The sequence below is a fragment of the Carcharhinus amblyrhynchos genome, chromosome 8, assembly GCF_965287045.1.
Source record: "Carcharhinus amblyrhynchos chromosome 8, sCarAmb.v2.hapA, whole genome shotgun sequence".
Classification (NCBI taxonomy): domain Eukaryota; kingdom Metazoa; phylum Chordata; class Chondrichthyes; order Carcharhiniformes; family Carcharhinidae; genus Carcharhinus; species Carcharhinus amblyrhynchos.
Window position 1 is genome coordinate 90,892,115 of NC_137331.1, and position 24,086 is coordinate 90,916,200.

The following is a 24,086-nucleotide window of genomic DNA, read 5'->3' on the forward strand; positions in this document are numbered from 1 at the left end:
AGCAGCCATGACATGCTGCAGGCAGGCTAAGCAGCTAAATAAGGGCTGACAGTGAATTTTGCTCCTCACTGGAGAATCCTGCCCTCAGGAACTGAATTAATTAGCTGGCAGCTCCATCTGTCATGGCAACGCCAAGAGCCTATTGTGGTCAGTGCTGGGACTGCAAACGGAACAAGAAGAAGACCCAGGGATCTCCAGGAACAAGGCATCTTGGTCTGGGAGGCTTTGGGCAGGTTAGGAAGGGAGGTGGGGGATGGAGGTGGTAGGTTTAAGGCTGAAGGTAAGTAGGAAGAAAGGCGGTCCTCTCTCTTGCAGGGTACTGCTCCCAGTTGCAAAGGGTAGATAGACCCCTATCTCTTTCTACCCTTTGAAAGAATTTAAGAATTGGGCACTCACTCCCGCCCAACTGTCCATACCAAATACTTTATGGTGTGGGCAGCGTATTGTCAGCATCAGTTGGCTTGGTGAGAAGTCTAGTTGAACCTTGACCACTCATCCAAATAAGACAGTGAGCTGCCGATTTTGGCACCATCCACCACGTGTATTTTGAGGGTGAGCTCGTGGCTGGGTTGGAAGAAAGTGGCATGGCCCCAAAACCCCCTCCCCATATCCAAAAACATGTCAGGCAGGAGCCTGTAAAAGGTGGTCAGTTGTATATGTGTGATTTCACTATAGGTCTTTTGCTCCTGATTTACGCATTTGATGGCTGATAACGAGGATACGATCAATGCACGTGGAATTTTGGCTGCATACTTGCTTTCCATACTGAATTTGGTGGCATGCATTTAAATCTGCAGCATTAATGGTTGTGTTGAATATTTTTTCATATCGCCCTATATTAGTTAAACATTGGTTTAGCTTTGTCCTTTATTAAATTAACCCTCCTGTATGGTTTGTATTAGTTAAAAAGGCATTATTGATTCTATTTCAGATTCTATGACCATCAAGAATTTCTTTTTCCACCTGATCATTTTAGCCCTCTCAATATGTGTCGCCGTGTTTGCAAGGTATGGGAATTCTGAGATCTTTAGATGAAAAATTTGTTCTCAAATGTTGTGGCGAGTGCTCTAACCTTCAATGTGATGTACTAATTCTTCAACAGATGGTTTTTTGGAGGAGTGGTTGCAGTATTACTCATGACTATGCTGGTGTTTACAGCTGTGCTGCGTAAGTACAATTGCTTACAGTCAATAATGAGTTTTTTCAGAAACTTCTGGTGTGCTGAATTCCAATTCACAACCTTTTTTGCTTGTGACAGATACAGCAAAGTCTGCGTATCCCTGCTTTATTAAATCCCACAACATCTTGCATCATAAACAAACCGAGGTAGGACAACAATTTACAATTATTTTTTGGGGGGTTTAAATCCATTCATTTTAAAGGGTAGGGAGCAACAGTAGCAAGAGAACATGCCTTGGAGCACTTGAAGCTCAGCCATGGGTTATTGATTTGAGCTCATGAATCTGCCTGTTGTTGTCACTTACCAATTGTTGACAAAGGTTTCCAATGTTTGCTGAGGAGTTGGGTGTGTGAAGGAGCATTCGGATTGAGGGGTCCGTGTACAGGGATCAAGTAAAGCTAGTGAATAGGAGTAAAATGCAACTAAAGTGGTTCATAACATGTTAGTCTTTACTTCAAGGGCAGCAAAAGACAAAGGGATGGAAGTTAGGCCACAGCTGTTAAGAGCTCTGCTAAGACCCCATTATAATACTATGTTCAGTTCTGGGCATCTCAACTCAATGTATTGACCTTGGAGGGGGTGCAGTATGAGAATTATACAGGGCTACTTCTCTCATGCTTACCATCCAAGATCCAAAACACTCATTCCTGATTAAGCAACATTTCAGTAGTGCCTCTTTCGATTTGGTGTATTGCATTCACTGCTCCCAATGTGGTCTCCTCTATATTGGGGAGACCAAATGTAGACTGAGTGATCATCTGTGTGCAGTCAGGACTCTGACCTTCCAGTTGTTTGCCAGTTTAACACACAATCCTGCTCCCATGCCCACATGTCTGTCCTTGGCTTGCTGCAATATTCCAGTAAAGTTCAATGCAAACTGGAGGAATAGCATCTCACCTTCCAGCTAGGCACTTGACAGTCTTCCTGTTTCAACATTGAATTCAACAACTTCAGATGATTAGCTCTACCCCACCTCGACTCCCTTTATTTTCATTTTTTTGTACTGTTCTCTATCATTTATTTATATGTCTTTCTTCATTTATCTTCCCCCCACTCTTTCCCCCTACTTTATTCCCCTTCCCTTACCTTTTCTTCCCCTTTGCTTCCCCTTCCCCCCTTTATTCTAAATTTTATCTCCCTCCCACCCATTACCCCCTCCCATCACATCTTCATCTGTCACAGCTTATGCTCTGATTTTTAGCTTCTTGCCGTTTGGCCATTCACACTCTTTATTCTCTCTGTGGACAGCTATTAGCAGTCTTTTCCCCCTGTTTCTGTGGTTATGACTCATCTTTCATTTCCTCACCCTGCAGTATAAATATCTCTCACTTTCTAGGCCTTTTAGTTTTGCCAAAGGGTCATCTGGACTCAAAACGTCAGCTCTTTTCTCTCCTTACAGCTGCTGCCAAACTTGCTGAGATTTTCCAGCATTTTCTCTTTTGGCTTTTAAATATGAAGACAGTTTGCCTTGGATTCTCTTGAATTGAGAAGATTAAGGCATAATTAAAGTGTTATGAATGATTAAAGGAGGTAATAAGATAGAAGCCATTTTTTTCTGGCAGGAGAATCCTGGACAAAGTGCAAATAACCTTAAATTAGAGCTCGGCTGTTCAGGGTTGACGTCAGAGAAAGTAATTCTTCACACAAAAGTCATGGAAATCGAAAACTCTCTCCCCCATCGGCTGCTACATCAAAAATGACTTTGAAAGATTTTTGTTCGGAAAAGGTATTAATGGTTACAGAACCAAGGAGGGCTGGAGGGAGTGAAGATGCAAACCAACCATGATCTAATCGTTGAATGATGCAACAGACTTAAAGGGCCGAATGGCCTCCTGCTGTTCCTGTATTTCCAATGCACTGAAGGCACTTCTGGATGGCATAAACAGTCACGGAACACTTCTTATCCCAATCCATAGCCCAACTGCTTGAAATGGGAAGTAAAGTATGAATGATTGGATCCACGTGTAAAAGGGGGGTAGGGGAAGGTAAAGACTAGTAAGTGTTCATCTCTACCTGCTGCACCAATATTTCTTTCATACCTGTATTTTAATCTTTGAAATAAAATGTCCCTTCATCCTAAAGATGCTGGTGTAGGGGAGGTTTCAGCTCCCGACACTGAGTAGCGGCAAAATTAAAATGCAGGCAATAGTATTTTAAATAACTTGTGGGGCATGGGCATCACTGGCTGGCCAGCATTTATTGCCCATCCCTAATTGCCTGAGGGAAGTTGGGAGTGAACCACATTGCTGTGGCCCTGAAGTCTCATGCAGACCAGACCAGGTAAGAATGGCAGATTTCCTTCCCTAAAGGATATTAGTGAACCAGACGGGTTTTTCCAACAATTGAAAATGACTTAATAGTCATAAATAGATTCTTAATTCCAGGTTTCTTTTTGATTGAACTCAAATTTCACCATCTACCATAGTGGGATTTGAACCCAAGAACATCATCTGAATTCCTGGATTAATAGTGTAGCAATAATCCCACTAGGTCATCACCTCCCCATTCTTGCACTGTAGCTTTCTTCCCAGGCCCTTTCAGCATGTAACCATGCAAATCCATGCAATCTCGGGTTGGTCATAAGGTCAACATCAGAATCCAATTTCATTTTGCCTACTTGACTCAGCAGAAAAGTCGAAAAGGTCTTAAATGCTGAGTGCTAAAGTTAAGATTGAAAGGTGCAAGAAGCCCTTCTGAAGTAGTTGATCCCTTAATGGTGTAGGTACAGTTTCTGAGGTAGCACTATGCTCTAATATGTCAACTAGCGCCATGAAACCTAAAAGATTTAAACTAGAAGCAGTCACATTAGGGAGTATTCCTGGCAAAAGTTCAGCTCCTTCGGGAATATAGTCCAGGTAAACACAACAATTTCATTGAATCCCGCAGTGCAGAAGGAGACCATTCGGCCCATCAAGTTTGCATCGACCACAATCACACGCAGCCTTTATCCCCATGACCCCATGCGTTTACCCTAGCTAGTCCCCTTGACACTAAGGGGCAATTTAGCATGGTCAATGCACCTGGCCTGCACATGTTTGGAGTGTGGGAGGAAACTGGGGCCCCCAGAGGAAACCCGCACAGACATGGGGACAACATGCAAACTCCACACGGTTACCTGTGTAGCAAAACTTCCAAGGTGCTTCACAGAGGCACTACAGAACAAAATATCACTCCAAACACATGAGGTGATATCAGAACACAGGAGCATCTTAAAGGAGGGGAATATGGCAGAGAAGCAGAGAAGTGTTGGGAGGGACTTCTAGAGTTTAGGGCCTAGGCAACTGAAGGGATGGCCAGCAATGGTGGAATGGTTATAACTGGGGACGCACAAGAGGCTGGAATTGTTTAGTGGGGTTGCAGATTTGTGGGAGGTTAGAGGCTGAGGGAAGGGTGAAATCATAGGGGGATTTGGAAATTTTCCAAAGAGATTCTGTTCTTATAACCCCCTTGGACTCCAGGAACGAGGACAAAATACACCCTTAATATCCCTAGATGTATAGGTTAGGAAGATTAGTGTGGTAAATACATGGGGTTACGGTGATAGGGTCTGGGTAAGATGCTCTGTCACAGAGTCGGTACAGACTCATTGGGCCGAGTGGTTCCTTCTGTACTGTAGGAATTCTATGATTAACAATGTTCCCTGAGGTCATAGGCGTGGGAGTGAGAAGAGCAGGCATTGATTGTGTTTCTCGGGTAAGTAACTCAGCGAGTGAGATCCCACTCCACAGAGACACTGGGTGAACAAGGAGTGACCAACTGCATGAAAGGTCGCAGACAGACAGGCTGAGAAGGATGAGGAGGGATAGTTTATATTTCTCAAAGTCACATTGAATTCACTTTTGACAGAAAAGTAAGGCTCTATTTTAATTGTAATTTTAGATTGAAATTGAACTAATTTGTGTTTTCTCTTCAAAGGAAATCACCTCAGAAAAAGACTGAGGTAAGTATTTAACAAGATTTTATTTTAAATCAGGCAAGTGGCTTGTGTAGGAATGTGGTTAAAGGCATTGTGATTGCTTCAATACTGTTACCACAGCACCTCATTGTCAAAGTGAATGAGTATAATAAGAGGAAAAATCACTTACTTTCAGTTATAGTTAGTAATATAGAGATATCCAAAGACCACAAAAGGAAATGTGGTACTATAGTGGACATTTCCATTAAAACTGTGGAATTTTACTGGTGTGGTGAACTCATGGGGGGTGTGTGTGTGTGTGTGTGTGTGTGTGTGTGTGTGTGTGTGTGTGTGTGTGTGTGTGTGTGTGTGTGTGTGTGTGTGTGTGTGTGTGTGTGTGTGTGTGTGTGTGTGTGTGTGTGTGTGTGTGTGTGTGTGGCGTGCAGTGCGGGAGAGGAAAATATATTAGACAGTTGGAAAATGGGTGTTAATGCAGAGCTACCTGTTGTTCACTCCGCCCAGTTGGAATCCCATTGAAATCAGTGAGATTGAATATGAGGTGGTATGGAGAACAGACAGACAATCTGATATTTTCTATCCCATCATCTCCATCCAGCCTGTGGGATAATAGTGGGTAGAAGCAGGCTGCACCTCTACCTGCCCCAGAAACAAAGACTGCTGAGCATATATCAAACAGTTATTCAACTTTACCCTGCCAGATTACGGACACCACGGGAAGAGGTCAGACTACAGGTTGCCTCATGCACCTGGTTCAGGTCTTACCTGCCTCAATCAGACCTCACCCACATGTTTCAGGTCTCACCCATTGCTTCAGGCCTCATCCACCCTCACTCAGGCCTCACCCACCCTCAGTCAGGTCCCACTCACTCTCAATCAGGTCTCGCCCACCCTCTCTTAGGCCTCACCCACCATCATTCAGATCTCATCTGGGAAAGGGTGGTTTGCTTGGGGAGGCCTCAAGGGCCCTATTTCATTTCTTACAGTAACTTTGTTGCAGTGTTTATGTAAGCCAACTCGTGACTCATAAATAAATAATAAATTCAGGCTGAGAAATTGGGTCTCACAGTGCCTGCATTTTTAGTGTAAAATGGACACTGTAGTGTCGCATACAGAATGCTGCACATGGATGCTCATTCCACACATGCAGGGTTAAGGGGAGGAGACCAGGGAAATGGCACCAGACTAAGTGCTCATTTGGAGAGTCGGTACAGACATGATGAGACAGTGGTTAGCACTGCTACCTTACAGCGTCAGGGGCCAAGGTCCCATTCCAGCTTCAGGTCACTGCCTGTGTGGCGTTTGCACTTTCACCCCGTGTCTGCATGGGTTTCTTCTGAGTGCTCCAGTTTCCGCCCACAGTCCAAAGATGTGTGGGTTAGGTTGATTGGCCATATTGAATTGACCCTAGTGTCAGGGGGATTAGCAGGGTAAGTAAACAGGGTTACGGGAATAGGGCCTGTGTGGAACTGTGTTTGGTACAGACTTGATGGGCCAAATGGCCTCTTTCTGTATTGTAGTGGTTCTGTGATGTGAATGGCTTTCTTCTGCACTGTAACAATTCGGTGATCTTTGAGTTACCAGGATGTTGCCTGAGATGGAGGGCATTAGCTAGAGGAGAGATTGGAGAAACTTGGTTTGTTCTCACTGGAACGATGGAGGTTGAGAAGCAACCTGGTAGAAGTCTACAAGATTATGAGGAGCATGGGGACAGAGTGAATAGTCAGAAGCTTTTTTGCAGGATGGAAGAGTCAATTACTAGGGGGGCGTAGGTTTAAGGTGCAAGAGGCAAAGCGTAAAGGAGATATACGAGGCAAGCATTTTACACAGAAGTTGATGCGTGCCTGGAACTCGCTGCTGGGGGAGGTAGTGGAAGCAGATATGATAGTGAATTTTAAGGGATGTCTTGACAACTACATGAATAGGATGGAAATAAAGGGATATGGCCCCCGGAAGGGTAGGTGGCTGTAGTTCAGATGGGTAGCATGATTGGCACAGGTTGGAGTGAGGAAGAGCCTATTCCTGTGCTGTAATTTTCTTTGTTCTTTGCATGGGTCACATATCATATTGGTTAGGCCTGTGTCACCCAGATTCCGCCACCTAAAACTGCTGCATGGCCCATTGCTATGATAGAAATCTGGGGTTGCAATCTCTATTTCAGGCCCTCTTACTAAATTGGTTCCCGGCTGACCACGGCATGTTCTGTGCATGCTGCCATCAATCTCCTCAGGTGAAAAACAATCAAACAAGAGGTTTTTAAATGGGGCCTCCAGAGGCTGTCAACAAAATGACTGAATGTGGAAACGGGAAGAGCAGGCATGCTTGTCCTGACTTTACACAGGTCTGCTGCCATCGGTTGACCTCACCTGATCTTACCCTGCTGCAGGTCTGATGCCAGTGTCCCGCCTCGGTCTGGGTCTTCATTGTGACTGATTCATACCCGCAGCATAGCTGCTGAATTCAGAATAATCCTCTTGTTAATGGATTTCTAACACAGCATTGTGTGGGTCTCATTGGGTTTGTGCCTGAAGTCAGGCATCAGCCACTTTATGGGCCTCAGTTGCCAGTTAACTGTGTGGATTTGCTGCATACAATCAATGACTGAAGCATTCATGCCACTCTGAACATGTGCAAAACTATGAGATGATGTATTGCAGCCAACTAAATTGTCTCTTCATGTCCCAAATGTGTAGGTGAGATGGATGATCCACAGTAAATGTGTGGGATTACAGCAATAGGGTGGGGGAGAGGGCCTGGGTAAGGCACTCTGTCAGAGAGTTGATTCTATGATTCTACTGAAAAAGAACGGGTGAAGATGAAGGTTGTGGGATGGTGGTGAAGAAGTTGTGATCCCAGTTTGTGGATGACTTGACACAGTGCTGCCAAATCCATCCATTGCTCAACTCAATTCACACGAAACCCATGATCCTTAGATCAAACCTTACAGCTATTGTATTCTAAAACTTCTGTCAAAATATCTGCTTTGTATTGTCTGTAACTGAGGGTGGAGGTCAAATCAGGTTAAGACCAGAATACTTTTTACCCAAAATCAGATCAGATATCTGATTTTGTTCCTATTGCTAATGGAAATCAACAGTATGAAGCTTTCGCTGAAGGTTGTAACTGATGTGGTTGTAACTGTTCTATTTTTGCCTGAAACAGGATTTGAAGCTCAATTTTCTATCAATTGCTTCGATGAAAGACGAATGAAGAAATTGGAAAAACCTTGACAACCGTGAACCAATGGGAAACGGGCTGACATTTCTTACCTTTTTGGTTTTCAACAAAGCTTTGAACAGCTCGTCAATTCACAAGTCTAGAGAAAAATCCAGAAGCTAAATAATTTGAGAAATCATACATTTAAATAAGAGAAATGTCAAATTTTCTTCAATGTTGGGAATTATTTAGTCTGCCCCACCCCCAAATGTTGACTCAAATGAGCTTTCAATCCCGTTCTATAGTGAACCATTTTAAATGAAGAGGCTTCTGTCTCCAGTGAGAAAAGGCTGGAGTAAGATCCTGGAAAAATGGGTGGAGGGAGTTTTCCCTGGCTAGACTTGGATGTTTACTGGCAGGGTGACTCCAGACATCTTTGATATCCAAGGACCTGCTACAAATTGTATTGATGGAGACCACTAACAGTACTTGCCACGATCCATGTGCACTCAGCTACACTGTCCACATAGGACAGTATGCTTCAAACTAACATGTTTCACGTCTACTTAAAGGAAGAGCTATGGGACAGTTACAAAGTCTGGCGACTGCTACCATCTTGGGATGCCAAATTGGAGAAGGTTGATCCTTCTGCCCTTCAACTAACTGGGGCTGGAATACAGATTCAGCATCAACATTCTGACTAGTATTATTCAATCTGCTTTCCTGCTGATCAGTGCCCACTTCAAACCAGGCTCCAGTAGCAGTGGGCAGACACATGTGTCCATCCATAATGGAGTTGTCTCTGGGGATGCTATCATGTATATGCTATCCCAGTATTTCCGTCAAAAACATACTTTGTTCATAAGATTTATGCAAGTACATTACAAAACAGTTCAAATTTCACGTGACATAAAGTCCATTACATACATTTCAATTTCTTTCAGTACAGAACATGGTAGTCTGAGGTTCCATTAGGTTATTTTTGCAAAATCCATTTCACATCAAGAATTCTCTGATGCATTCAGTCCGGCAGGGGTTTACATGGGGTCCAGTCCTTGATGGATTGTGAAAGTAGCGGCATGATAGCACAGTGGTTAGCGTTGCTGTTTCACAGCACCAGGAACCTGGGTTTGATTCCCAGCTTGGGTCACTGCCTTTGCAGAATCCGCATGTTCTCCCCATGTCTGTGTGGGTTTCCTCTGCATGCTCCTGTTTCCTCCTACAGTCTGAAAGCCATGCTGGTTAAGTGCATTGGCTATGCTAAAATCTCCCTCAGTATACCTGAACAGATGCCAGAGTGCGGTGACTTGGGGATTTCCATAGTGACTTCATTGCAGTGTTAATGTAAGCCAACTTATAAACTTTAAACTTTGAGTTACTTTGGTCTTTTCGAGTTGTGACAGAGCTCTCTCCCACAGAACTGATCAGAATGAAACTTGACAGAAACTGCTGCATTGAATCTCTACAGTGCAGAAGGAGGCCATTTGGCTCATTGAGTTTGCATCGACAGCAGTCCCTCCAATGCCCTATCCCTATTTACCCTGCTGTTCACCTGACACTAAAAGAAAATTTACCATGGCCACGTGTTTGGAGTGTGGGAAGAAACTGAAGCACACAGAGGAAACCCATGCAGACATGGGGAGAATGTGCAAAGTCCACACAGACAATGACCAGAGGCCAGACTTGAACCCAGGTCTCTGGCGCTGAGAGGCAACAGTGCTAACCATTGTGCTGCCCATGCATCAGACTTTCAGACTTTGCAAAAAATACATTCTGGTGGGAGGTGGATAATGGTTTCTTATCCACCATAGCTGCCTCAAGGGCAGCATGCAATGGCATTGTGTGCCATCAGCCAACATCTGAGAATCATTCAGTACTGCATCTGCAATGCACACCCGCAGACATATGAGCAAAGCCGGGAGTAATTGGCTCTGAGAGTCCAACATTGATAATGGACCCCAGGGATCTGTTAGCTTCAGGCACAGGCAGGGAAACCTCCTGCTGATCCTCCATCGTGTTAACCATAACCTGTGGGAAGCATTGAGTGCAGCGAAGGCACAGAATGTACTTTGGGTGGGAAAACTCATTGTCCATTAGCAGAGGTGATCAATTATCCCACCATTGGCCAGAATCTGAAGGGTATAACTGCCAATCACAGGGTCCTGAGAAAACAAACACGGGGAAAAATATATTTGACTCATCTTTACCAATCTGCGTGCCACAGAAGTGTTTGTTCATGCAGCATTGTTCACAGTAAACACACCCACACTCCCTGTTTTCATTCTGAGGAGATCTCCATCATGCGTGGCACTACCAGCATCCTAACTGGGACAGATAAAGAACCGATCCAACATCTCAAAAGTGGGTGCCCGTGAGGTGCTGTGGGCTAATACTTTTTTTCTAGTGGCCTTTGCTGAGTTTAATTTCAGAATTTAACAAGATGGGTTTCTAAATTCACAACTTTTGGGTTACTGCTCCAATCTCATAATGAGCATACAATCATATCTCTGCTAATTGATTAATTGTGTGACTCCACTGAATGTTAAAAATAGATTTTTAAAATCTATTATAAAGTTTAATTCAAATATGTGTAAACACAAACCATTATAATGTTACTAATTAGCAAGTTAGTGTTTGTCGTAATAGTTTGTTTCTCTTTCTCTTTTCTACAAATCTAAAATAAGCTAATTAAAATCTGCACATTAATATTCTTGTATCATTGGTTACAAGTAGAATGGACGATAGGCTTACCAGTGTTTATAATACAGCTTCAATTTTTCAAAGCCTTATTTAAATTTATTTACTGATCTTACAATAAAGTTTATAAAAATTTATATGAAACTGTATAATGAACAGATTCGAGTAGTACTGAATGTATTAGAAATGTACAAATAAAAAATTTTGAACAAACTGAATAATAAGCCTTAATGTTTTCTATACAAACCAAAACCTTGTACATTTCTATAGTAATGCAATAGGTTAGGGAATAAAGAAATGAAGCTAAGATACAGATCCAGTCATGATCTGATTGGCAGAAAAGACTTGAGGGGCTGAATGACCTACTCCTTTTCCTTTGTCACAGAAGTTGTATTTATATAACTCCTTAAAGTAACAAAACGTCTCCATGCGTAGCATGGAACCATTATAAAGCAAAATTTGACACAGCCACATAGGGAGATATTAAATGTTACTGAAAAAAAGACATTTTGTCAAAACATTTTGTCTTGCACTCATCAGGACAATCGCAAGAATACCTGGTCGGGGAAACAACAACTTTATACAGTATCAGAAGATTGCTGATTAGTTGGCAAGTGGACTCTGGTTGGTAGAGGCATTGCCATGGAGAATGTACTAATTAATGGTGACTGACAGTTAACTGTCAGCTTTTTAAATTCAATTCCATGGGGCGAGCCCCAGAGGAGACCATTGCAATCAATATTACGAAGCACTGTGATTGTGGGGCCATGCTGCATGACGTGCTAAGAAAGGTCTTAGTTTGTGGACTTAATCATGAGGCCTTCCACAGAAACCTGCTGGTGAAGATAAAAATTTATTTTCTAGAAGTGTTGGCGATAGCCCTGACGATGAGTGTGCTGAGAAGGATGCCCAGGAATGTCAATGCAGTCAAAATGGCACCGTCCAAAAGAAGATTTGGCTAAACTGGATGAAATATTAATAAGAATTCAGGAGGCTGGAGTTCTGCCTCAAGGAAAGGTGTACTTTCCAAGCCAGTGAATTGGTTTACCTTGACTCCCATGTGGATGTACAGGGGTTACATGCCATTGAAGACAACATTAGAGCAATAAAGAGTCAGGGCCCCCAAAAACACAAGTGAACTTAATTCATTCCGAGGAATGGTAAATAATTATGAGCATTTCCTTCCAAATTGGTCAACAGTTTTGGCTCCTTTACATGTGCTACTGGAGAAACACCAGCGGTAATTCTGGTAGACATTCCAAAGAGGAGCTTTTAACAAGCTTAGCAGCCTGTGACTGCTTGACTAAGATAGAATCATTGGAAGGAAACCAAGTGAAGACAGCCATCAGGCCTGAAATATAAGCATAGTGAGGTGACATATAAACTGACTTTAGGGCACAGAAATAGGCCTAAAAGCAAGGTATGCTGGGAGTACATCAGTCCAAACATGCTGAAGCAATTTTGCCTGGACACAGGCTTTTTGCAAGATTCAAGCTTAAACAATTGAAAACCAGAGATGCACCAGGACACATTAGTGTGTATAAAAGGACAGTTACATTTCCTGAAAAACAAATCACCACTAATTACATGAGGCAGACATGCATCAGTAAAATAAAAGGTTCGATGCATATTAGAAGCTTAAAATAGAAACTAGACAGAGGCAGAGAGAGACATCTGGATAAATGCCTAAATATGGTGTAGAGATGTCAGCGTTGGACTGGGGTAAACACAGTAAGAAGTCTCACAACACCAGGTTAAAGGCCAACCAGTTTATTTGATAGTAATCCCACAAGCTTTCGGAAATGATGTTCCTTCGTCAGGTGTGTGGAAGGTTCTGATCAGAGAAGGGCGTATAAAGGCGCACACAGTTTACAGAATTATTCTATCAGAATTAAAGAATTTACAGAATTAAATTCCATCTGCCACTTATCTATCCATTTGACCATCCCGTCTATAACTTCTTGTAACCAAAGACACTCCACCTCACTGTTAACCACCCGACAAGATTGCTTCATCAGCAAAGTTAGTAATCCTACCTCACCCCGCCTACATAGTCATCAATGTCATATATAAGCACAGATTCCTGTGGTACGCCACTGCACACAGGCTTCCAGTCAGTAAAGCAGCCTGCTGTCATCACCCTATCTCCTACAACTGAGCCAATTTTGAATCCACTTTATCAAATTACCATGTATCCCATGTGAATTTACCTTCTTTACATGTCTCCCACATGGGACCTTGTCAAAAGTTTTGCTGAAATCCATGTAAACTACATTGACTGCACTACGCTCATCTACACACCTGGTCACCTCCTCAAAAAATTCAATCATGTTTGTTAGGCATGACCTCCCTCTGATGAAGCCATGCTGACTATCCCTGATCAAGTTTTGCCTGTACAATTGGAGATAGATGCTGTCCTTCAAATGTTTCTCTAATAGTTTCCCTACTACTGACTTGAAACTCACTGGTCTGTAGTTCCCTGGTTTATCTCTACAACCCTTCTTAAATAACGGAACTGCATTCGCTGTTCTCCAGTCACCTGGCACCTTCCTCTCCACCAGAGAGGAATTGAAAATTTGGGTCAGAGCCCCTACAATCTCTTCCCTTGCCTCCCACAGCAGCCTAGGGCACAACTCATCTGGAAGGTTCCACACACCTGACGAAGGAACACCGTTTCCAAATGCTTGTGGGACTACTAGCAAATAAACTGGTTGGACTTTAACCTGGTGTTGTGAGACTTCTTACTGTGTTTACCCCAGTCCAACACCGACATCTCTACACCATATTTAGGCATTTATCCAGATGCCTCTTAAATGTTGTAATAGAATCCAGTTCCACCACCTTCTCTGGCAGCACATTCCAGGCACTCACCACCCTCTGTGTGAAAAACCTGCCTCTTACATCTCTTTAAAACTTTCCCCCTCTCATTTTCAACCTATGCCCCTGAGTAATAGATAATAGAATATCTGATTTCAAGGGAGATGAGCGAGGGGACCCCTGCACTGCCTACCTACCCTCCCTCTGTCTGGTGGTCACACATTCTCTATCTCCCTCAGTCATTTTTATCTGCAGTATGACCAACTCATTGAACATGCTATCCACGACTTCCTCAGCATCATGTATGCTCCAAAGTGAATCCATCCGCAGCTCCAGACCCATCAAACGGATTAACAGGGGCTGTAGTTGCACACGCTTCTTGCATGTGAAGGAGCCAGGACCACCTGGAGAATCCCTGTATTCCCATATCGCACAAGAGGTGTATAACACGGGTCTGGGATCTCCTGCCATGACTTAATCCTTAAGATATCTTACATCAGCTACCACAATGCCAACAGAAAAAAAGACAAAAAAAAAGAAAAATCGCTTACCAGTCACTAGCCAATTACTTATCTGCTGGCTTACCTGCAAGGTTGCCCCCTTGGTCCCTAATGGACCCAACTCATTCCCTGCTTATCCTCTTCCCACTGGTATACTTATAAAATATTTTGGGATTTTTCCTACTTTAACCAGCCAGATCTTTCTCATATTCCCTCTTTGCTTTCCTAATTGCATTTTTAAACTCCACCCTGCAATTTCTATACCTCACTAATGCTTCCACTGATTTGCTCCCCTTATACTTTCTAAGAGCCTTTCTTTTCCTTTTCATTGTATCCTGAATATTTCTGATCATCCATGGTTCTCAGGGCTTGTTACTCCTACCTATCACCCCAGTGAGGACGTGCTGGTCTTGCATCCTTCCCATTTCCTCAGTGCCTCCCCATTGCTCTTCTGTAGATTTCCCTGTTAGTAGCTGTTCACAGTCTACCTTGATATGATTTGATTTGATTTATTATTGTCACATATATTTGTATACAGTGAGAAGAATTGTTTCTTGCGTTCTACACAGACAAAGCACACCGTTCATAGAGAAAGAAATGAGAGAGTGCTGAATATAGTGTTAAAGTCATAGCTAGGGTGGAGAGAACAATTAATTTATTGCAAGGTAAGTCCATTCAAAAGTCAGCAAGGAAGAAGCTGTTCTTGAGTTGGTTGGTACATGACTTCAGACTTTTGTATCTTTTTCCCAATGGAAGAAGGTGGAAGAGAAAATGTCCAGGGTGCATGGGGTCCTTTATCATGCTGGCTGCTTTGCCAAGGCAGCGGGTAATCAGATCCTGTCTTATTTTATAAGATCCGCTCTCCCCCAATGCAAAACTTTTATTTTGCATTGTCTGTTGGCAATTTGCATTGTCTATTTTATTGTCCAGAACAAGTTTAAATTGCATCATGAACGGCCCTGTGGCCAGAGATTCATTATCAAAATGTGAACATTGTAAAATGTACCCCCGTAATGTCTTGTTGCAGGATTTGATGTTCAGCTTTTAATTGATGTTTGTAGGGTGGAGAAAGAGGCAAATGGGACATCTGCCTTCATCAATTCAAAAAAAGGATGAGTTTGGAAAGGGTGTAAAATGGTCACATGCAGATTGCAAAATTTCCAAGAGCCATGTGGGAGTCAAACTGACAATCTCCTGATCCACAGTCAGACACATTGTCTGCTGCACCATCTGGCCAATATAAATGCTCAGCTCCCATTTCAGAGAGATGTGCTACAGAAACAGTCACAAGTGGAAATGGGAATTCACATGCGGAACAATCAACAAAGTCGCCTTCACTCCTTTCCATCAATGCTTCATTTTGAAGTGTGCTGAATATCACTGGACTCCAATCCACATCTGTCTTCAGCTGGCTGCTTCAATAACAGCTCGATGGTTCATGTGTTCATTTGAAGGAAGTGTGTGATCAACTACAATTCACTCCACTCAGCATTCTTAACTTCACAAAGAGTTTACAGTTAACATGCTGTCGCCAAAACACGGGGACCCTCTTTTCCTGTCTGAACACTGCCTGCAAATTTCTGCTTCAGCTCTACAGTTGCACCAGCTGACCAGCAGGGAGTGCCTTTGAGCTGTAATTCATCCACTGGCAGCAATGAAATGTAGCACTTTTGCTGCTCCCACACTTTCCAAGCAGCTACTTAGTTTGCTGTCATCTTTCCCCAGGTGTGGCTTATTCACAGCCTCTTTCACTCCTATTGTATCTGCGCGACTAGCTACTGGCTGAATGCTGCTGCTTTGATATGGTGGTGGGGAGAAAACATTTCATATGAATAATCAGTGCATGAATTGGCAAAGGCTTTTCTCAGCTGATGTAAGATGCTGCAAGCATCTGGACAGCTCACTCACATTCCAGAGTGCTTGCTGTGCATGTGACAGGCAATGGGATCAACATCCACAAATTCTATGTGCTTAGGACAATTGTTCACAGACAGTCAGGGTGTCACATGACAGTGTATGCAAAGAAAGGTAAGCTACTCCAAAAGTTTATCTGATGCGGAAGTACAAAAATGATTGGAAAATTATAATAATAGGAGATGATTGAGAAGTAAGGAATATTTATTTGGTTGATGGAGGAGTAATGGGCTTGATAGGGTAAATGCAAAGGTCATGTTGCCATCTTGGGAGAGTCTAAGACTAGAGGACATCATCTCAGAATGAATGGCGAGCAATATAAGGCTGAAATGAAGAGGAATTTCTTCACCCAGAGGGTTGTGTTTCTCTGGAACTCCATAGCACACAGAGCTGTGGGGGCAAAGTCATTGCACATTCCTGAATTCTATACATTCATTAGTTAGGCAACTGTGAAATTCCAGGGTCCTTCTGACATCCTGAAACTAAAAGAGCTGTTTAAGAGAACTCTGTGACTTGATCTGGTTACCGAAAGAGAAAAAAGTTGTGATCAATTAAAAGGCTGAACATCAAAACATTTGCAGGTATATTTAGCAATGTTCACATTTTGCTATTTAATCTCCGGAGAAGGGGCCATTCACGCTGCCATGGCAACACAAACAGGTTGGTCAGTTTGGAAAGGTGTGAAATTGTGATGTGGAGATTGCAAAAGTTAGACAAGCCAGGTAGGAGTCAAACCTACAATCTTCTGATCCATAGTCAGACACGTTATCCATTGCGCCACTGGCCCAGGTGGCCTAATGTTATGACAAGCTCCCATTTCAGAGAGATGTGCTACGATAGGGTCACAAGTGGAAATGGGAATTCACATGCAGAACAATCAACAAACAAAGTCGCCTTCACTGCTTTCCATCAATGCTTCATCTTGAAATCTGTTGAAATCACTGGGAGCTGTGAAATTCCAGGGTCCTCACGATACATTGAAACTAAAAGAGCTGTTTAATAGAACTCTGTGACTTGATCTGGTTACTGAAAGAGAAGAAAAGTAGTGATCAATTAAAAGGTTCAACATCAAAGCCCACAACAAGACATTTTGTGAGTACATTTATTAATGTTCAGTTTTTGGTATTTAATCTCTTGAGAGGGGACCGTTCACGCTGCCATGGCAAACAAGCAGGTTGGTCATAAGAACATAAGAAATAGGAACAGGAGTAGGCCATCTAGCCCCTCGAGCCTGCCCCGCCATTCAACAAGATCATGGCTGATCTGAAGTGGTTCAGTTCCACTTTCCTGCTTTCTCCCCATAACCCTTAATCCCCTTGCCTATCAAAAACCTATCTACCCGTGTCTTAAATATATTTAGCGAAGTAGCCTCAACCACTTCAACGGGCAGAGAATTCCAGAGATTCACCACCCTTTGAGTGAAGAAGTTCCTCCTCAACTCTGTTCTAAACTGCCCCCCATTTATCTTGAGGCTGTGCCCTCCAGTCCTGCTGTCCTTTCTGAGCGGGAAGAGCCTCTCCACCTCTACCCTATCCATCCCATTCATCATCTTATACGTCTCAATGAGATCTCCTCTCATCCTTCTAAACTCTAACGAGTACAAGCCCAGTCTATTCAGCCTCTCCTCATAGCTCAACCCCCTCAACTCCGGTATCAGCCTAGTGAACCTCCTCTGCACTCCCTCCAAGGCCAAAATATCCTTGCGTAAGTATGGCGACCAAAACTGCACACAGTACTCCAGCTGCGGCCTCACCAATGCCCTATACAGCTGCAGCAAGACCTCCCTACTTTTATATTCAATCCCCCTCGCTATGAAGGCCAGCATCTCATTTGCCTTCCTGACCACCTGCTGCACCTGCAAGCTGGGTTTTTGCGACTCATGCACAAGGACCCCCAGGTTCCTCTGCACTGTAGCATGCTGCAGCTTTTCGCCCTGTAAGTAGTAGTCCTTCCTACCATTATTCCTACCAAAGTGGATAACCTCACACTTGCCAACATTGTATTCCATCTGTCAGTTTGGAAAGGTGTGAAATTGTGATGTGGAGATTGCAAAAGTTAGATGAGCCAGGTAGGAGTCGAACCTACAATCTTCTGATCCGTAGTCAGACGCATTATCCATTGCGCCACTGGCCCAGGTGGCCAAATGATGTGACAAGCTCCCATTTCAGAGAGATGTGCTACAAAAAAGGGTCACAAGTGGAAATGGGAATTCACATGTGGAACAATCAACAAACAAAGTCGCCTTCACTGCTTTCCATCAATGCTTCATCTTAAATGTGCTGAATATCACTGGACTCCAATCCACATCTGTCTTCAGCTGGCTGCTTCAATAACAGCTCGATGGTTCATGTGTTCATTTGAAGGAAGTGTGTGATCAACGACAATTCACTCAACTCAGCATTCTTAACTTCACAAAGAGTTTACAGTTAACGTGCTGTCGTCAAAACACGGGGACCCTCTTTTCCTGTCTGAACACTGCCTGCAAATGTCTGCTTCAGTTCTGCAGTTGCACCAGCTGACCAGCAGGGAGTGCCTTCGAGCTGCAATGCATCCAAACACTCCACTGACACAATGAAATGCTTCCAGCAGTAATGCAGCACATTTTCCGCTCCCTCACTTTCTAGGCAGCTGCTAGTTTGCTGTCAGCTTTCTACTCTTCTCCATGTGTGGCTTATTTGCAGCTTCTTTCACTGTTATTGTATCTGTGTGTCCAGCCAGTGGCTGAATGCTGCTGCTTTGACATGGTGGTGGGGAGAAAGCATTTCACATGGGGAGTCAGTGCATGAATTGGCAGAGGCTTTTCTCTGCTGGGTAAGGAGCAACAAGCTTTCGCTGTCTGATATTCTCCTGTGAAATATCGAGTGTAAGATCCTCCAAGGGACCAGACAGCTCACCCACATTACAGAGTGCTTGCTGTAGGCAATGGGATCAACATCCACAAATCCTCTATGTGCTCAGGACAATTATTCACAGACAGTCAGGGTGTCACCTGTCATTTTACACAAACAAAGGTAAATTATTCCAAATGTTTTCTGATGTGAAAGTACAAAAAGATTTGGGAAATTGAATAATAACTTATGATTGAGAAGTGAGTAATCTTTATTTGGTGGATGTGGGGCTAAGTGTTTGACTGGGTAAATGCTGAGAGTATGTTTCCCTCTTGGGAGAGTTTAAGATCACAGGGCACAGTCTCCGAATAAAGGGGGTGGGGTGGAGAGCGCAATTTACGACTGAAATGAAAAGGAATTTCTTCTGCCAGAGGGTTGTGTTTCTTTGGAACTGCATACCACACAGAGCTGTGAGGGCAAAGTCATTGTCTATTGCTCAGTTCTATAATCTGGATTGGTACAGACTGGGAGCGGTGAAATTCCAGGGCCCTCACGATACATTGAAACTAAAAGAGCTGTTTAATAGAACTCTGTGACTTGATCTGGTTACTGAAAGAGAAGAAAAGTAGTGATCAATTAAAAGGTTCAACATCAAAGCCCACAACAAGACATTTTGTGAGTACATTTATTAATGTTCAGTTTTTGGTATTTAATCCCTTGAGAGGGGGCCGTTCACACTGCCATGGCAACACAAGCAGATTGGCCAGTTTGGAAATGATGTGAAATTGTGATGTGGAGATTGTAAAAGTTAGACGAGCCAGGTAGGAGTCGAACCTACAATCTTCTGATCCGTAGTCAGACGCATTATCCATTGCGCCACTGGCCCAGGTGGCCAAATGTTGTGACAAGCTCCCATTTCAGAGAGATGTGCTACAAAAAAGGGTCACAAGTGGAAATGGGAATTCACATGTGGAACAATCAGCAAACAAAGTCGCCTTCACTGCTTTCCATCAATGCTTCATCTTAAATGTGCTGAATATCACTGGACTCCAATCCACATCTGTCTTCAGCTGGCTGCTTCAATAACAGCTCGATGGTTCATGTGTTCATTTGAAGGAAGTGTGTGATCAATGACAATTCACTCAGCTCAGCATTCTTAACTTCACAAAGAGTTTACAGTTAATGTGCTGTCTCCAAAACACGGGGACCCTCTTTTCCTGTCTGAACACTGCCTGCAAATGTCTGTTTCAGTTCTGCAGTTGCACCAGCTGACCAGCAGGGAGTGCCTTCGAGCTGCAATGCATCCAAACACTCCACTGACACAATGAAATGCTTCCAGCAGTAATGCAGCACATTCGCTGCTCCCTCACTTTCTAGGCAGCTGCTAGTTTGCTGTCAGCTCTCTACTCTTCTCCATGTGTGGCTTATTTGCAGCTTCTTTCACTGTTATTGTATCTGTGTGTCCAGCCAGTGGCTGGATGCTGCTGCTTTGACATGGTGGTGGGGAGAAAGCATTTCACATGAGGAGTCAGTGCATGAATTAGCAGAGGCTTTTCTCTGCTGGGTAAGGAGCAACAAGCATTTATCCTGCTGTGAAACATCGAGTGTAAGGTCCTGCAAGGGACTGGACAGCTCACTCACATTACAGAGTGCTTGCTGTATGTTTTATCAGGCAATGGGATCAACATCTTGAATAAGATAAGGATGTGTGGGATAGAAGGAAATTGGGCCGATTGGATAAGTAACTGGCTGTATCATAGAAAACAGAGGGTGGTGGAAGGAAAATTTTCAGACTACAGGCCAGTTACCAGCGGTGTATCACAGGGATCAGTGCTGGGTCCTCTGCTATTTGTGATTTTTATCAATGATTTGGAAGAGGGGGCTGAAGGGTGGGTTAGTAAATTTACTGCTGACACCAAGATTGGTGGAGTAGTGGATGAGATGGAGGGCTCTTGCAGGCTGCAAAGAGACATTGATAGGATGCAGAGCTGGGCCAAAAAGTGGCAAATGGATTTTAACCCTGATAAGTGCGAGATGATTCATTTTGGTAGGACCAACTTGAATGCAGATTACAGGGTCAATGGCAGGGATCTGAGGAATGTGGAGGAACAGAGAGACCTTGGGGTTCATATCCACAGATCTCTGAAGGTTGCCACTCAAGTGGATAGAGCTGTGAAGAAGGCTTATTTTTATTCCAAAAATATACTTTATTCATAAAAATCTGAAATAAACTATTGCAAATCTACGTGGCTTTGAATTGTAAACAATGCAGAATCAAAACATGTTTACAGTTTTATACAAAGTACAGTCATTACATTTCAATACTAAAGCTGTATACATGCCTCAATAAATTACTGTGTGCCGTTATTGCTCAGTTTGGCACACAGTTACGCAGGTCGAGGGTATTCTGCAGTTCCCGGGCCCTCGGTCTGCCTCCGTTAAAAGGCCTTACAGTGTGGCCTTTCTCCGATGTACCTTTGTGGCAGCTGCCCCAAGCTTCAGCACGTAGTCCTGGACCTTGGAATGTGCCAGTCTGCAACATTCGGTTGAGGACAGTTCTTTCAACTGGAAGATCAGCAAGTTTCGGGTGGACCAAAGCACGTCCTTCACCGAGTTGATGACCTTCCAGTAGTTGATATTTGTCTTGGTGTGCGTCCCTGGAAACGGCCCGAGAGCACAGAGTCCTGCGTCACCGAGCTGCTCGGGACGAACCTCGACAAATACCACCACAACTCACTCCAGACCTTCTTTGCAAAAGCACATTCCACAAGGAGGTGTGCGACCATCTCATCAGCCCTGCAGCCGCTTGGAGGGCAGTGTGCGGTGATGTTGAGACCTCGAGTGTGCATAAAGTATCTGACGGGGAGTGCCCTTCTCACCAGCCAACCCACATCTTGGTGCTTGTTTGTCAGTTCCGGTGATGAGGCATTCTGCCAGATGACACTGACAGTCTGCTGTGTTAGTGTTTATTAACAGGGGGTTTGAGTTTAAGAGCCGTGGGGTTATGCTGCAACTATACTGGACATTGGTGAGACCACATTTGGAATGTTGTGTACAGTTCTGGTCGCCTCACTGTAAGAAGGATGTGGAAGTGTTGGAGGGAGTGCAGAGGAGATTTACCAGGATGCTGCCTGGTGTGGAGGGTAGGTCTTATGAGGAAAGGTTGAGGGAGCTGGGGCTTTTCCCTTTGGAGTGTAGGAGGATGAGATGCGACTTAATAGAGGTTTACAAGATGATGAGAGGGATTGATAGAGTGGACATGCAGAGACTATTTCCTTGGGTGGATGTAGCTGTTACTAGGGGGCATAACTATAAGGTTCATAGTGGGAGATATAGGAGGGATGTCCAAGGTAGATTCTTTACTCAGAGAGTGGTTGGGGTGTGGAATGAACTGCCTGCTGTGATAGCGGAGTGAGACACTTTAGGAACTTTCAAGCGGTTATTGGATAGGCAGATGGAGCAGACCAGAATGATAGGGAGGGGATAGCTTGATCTTTGGATTGGACATAGCTCGACACAATATTGAGGGCCGAAGGGCCTGTACTGTACTGTCACGTTCTACGTTCTATCCACAAATTCTCTATGTGCTCTGCACAATTATTCACAGACAGTCAGGGTGTCACCTGTCATTGTATGCAAACGAAGGTAAATTATTCCAAATGGTTTCTGATGCTGATGTACAAAAAGAATTGGAAAATTGAATAATAACTTATGATTGAGAAGTAAGTAATCTTTATTTGGTGGATATGGGGCTATGTGTTTGATGGGGTAAACGCTGAGAGTATGTTTCCCTCTTGGGAGAGTTTAGGATCACAGGGCACAGTCTCCGAATAAGGGGGGTGGGGTGGAGAGTGCAATTTACGACTGAAATGAACAGGAATTCCTTCTGCCAGAGGGTTGTGGTTCTTTGGAACTGCATACCACACAGAGCTGTGAGGGCAAAGTCAATGTCTATTGCTCAGTTCTATAATCTGGATTGGTACAGACTGGGAGCGGTGAAATTCCAGGGCCCTCACGATTTTCTAAAACTAAAAGAGCTGTTTAACAGAACTCTGTGACTTGATCTGGTGACTGAAAGAGAAGAAATGTTGTGATCAGTTAGAAGGCTCAACACTAAAGCCCACAACAAGACATTTTGTGAGTACATTTATTAATGTTCAGTTTTTGGTATTTAATCTCTTGAGAGGGGGCCGTTCACGCTGCCATGGCAACACAGGCAGATTGGTCAGTTTCGAACGGGTGTGAAATTGTGATGTGGAGATTGTAAAAGTTAGATGAGCCAGGTAGGAGTCGAACCTACAATCTTCTGATCCGTAGTCAGACGCGTTATCCATTGCGCCACTGGCCCAGGTGGCCAAATGATGTGACAAGCTCCCATTTCAGAGAGATGTGCTACAAAAAAGGGTCACAAGTGGAAATGGGAATTCACATGTGGAACAATCAGCAAACAAAGTCGCCTTCACTGCTTTCCATCAATGCTTCATCTTAAATGTGCTGAATATCACTGGACTCCAATCCACATCTGTCTTCAGCTGGCTGCTTCAATAACAGCTCGATGGTTCATGTGTTCATTTGAAGGAAGTGTGTGATCAACGACAATTCACTCAACTCAGCATTCTTAACTTCACAAAAAGATTACAGTTAATGTGCTGTCTCCAAAACACGGGGGCCCTCTTTTCCTGTCTGAACACTGCCTGCAAATGTCTGTTTCAGTTCTGCAGTTGCACCAGCTGACCAGCAGGGAGTGCCTTCGAGCTGCAATGCATCCAAACACTCCACTGACACAATGAAATGCTTCCAGCAGTAATGCAGCACATTCTCCGCTCCCTCACTTTCCAGGCAGCTGTTAGTTTGCTGTCACCTGTCTACTCTTGCCCACGTCTGGCTTATTTGCAGCTTCTTTCATTGTATCTGTGCATCCAGCCACTGGCTGAATGCTGCTGCTTTGACATGGTGGTGGGGAGAAAGCATTTCACATGAGGAGTCAGTGCATGAATTGGCAGAGGCTTTTCTCTGCTGGGTAAGGAGCAACAAGCATTTATCCTGCTGTGAAACATCGAGTGTAAGGTCCTGCAAGGGAC

The 24,086-nt window shown here is 43.7% G+C and overlaps 1 protein-coding gene and 3 non-coding genes across 4 annotated transcripts in view; 1 reads left to right on the forward strand and 3 right to left on the reverse strand.

The window, feature by feature from the left end:
- tmem71 (transmembrane protein 71) overlaps positions 1-11,128 on the forward strand; it is a 39,893-nt gene extending 28,765 nt beyond the window's left edge. Inside the window, exons 7-11 of the mRNA XM_080194970.1 lie at positions 932-1,007; positions 1,103-1,167; positions 1,259-1,326; positions 5,096-5,120; positions 8,256-11,128. Coding sequence (XP_080051096.1) covers positions 932-1,007; positions 1,103-1,167; positions 1,259-1,326; positions 5,096-5,119 — 233 coding nt within the window. The 3' untranslated portion in view covers position 5,120; positions 8,256-11,128. The remainder of the gene's footprint in view (positions 1-931; positions 1,008-1,102; positions 1,168-1,258; positions 1,327-5,095; positions 5,121-8,255) is intronic.
- A 7,109-nt stretch (positions 11,129-18,237) lies between these two features.
- On the reverse strand, positions 18,238-18,310 carry trnar-acg (transfer RNA arginine (anticodon ACG)). The gene has a single exon. It is a non-coding gene; the product is annotated as a tRNA-Arg (tRNA).
- A 1,508-nt stretch (positions 18,311-19,818) lies between these two features.
- Positions 19,819-19,891, reverse strand: trnar-acg (transfer RNA arginine (anticodon ACG)). Its single transcript has one exon. It is a non-coding gene; the product is annotated as a tRNA-Arg (tRNA).
- A 3,389-nt stretch (positions 19,892-23,280) lies between these two features.
- Positions 23,281-23,353, reverse strand: trnar-acg (transfer RNA arginine (anticodon ACG)). Its single transcript has one exon. It is a non-coding gene; the product is annotated as a tRNA-Arg (tRNA).
- Positions 23,354-24,086: the final 733 nt, after the last annotated feature.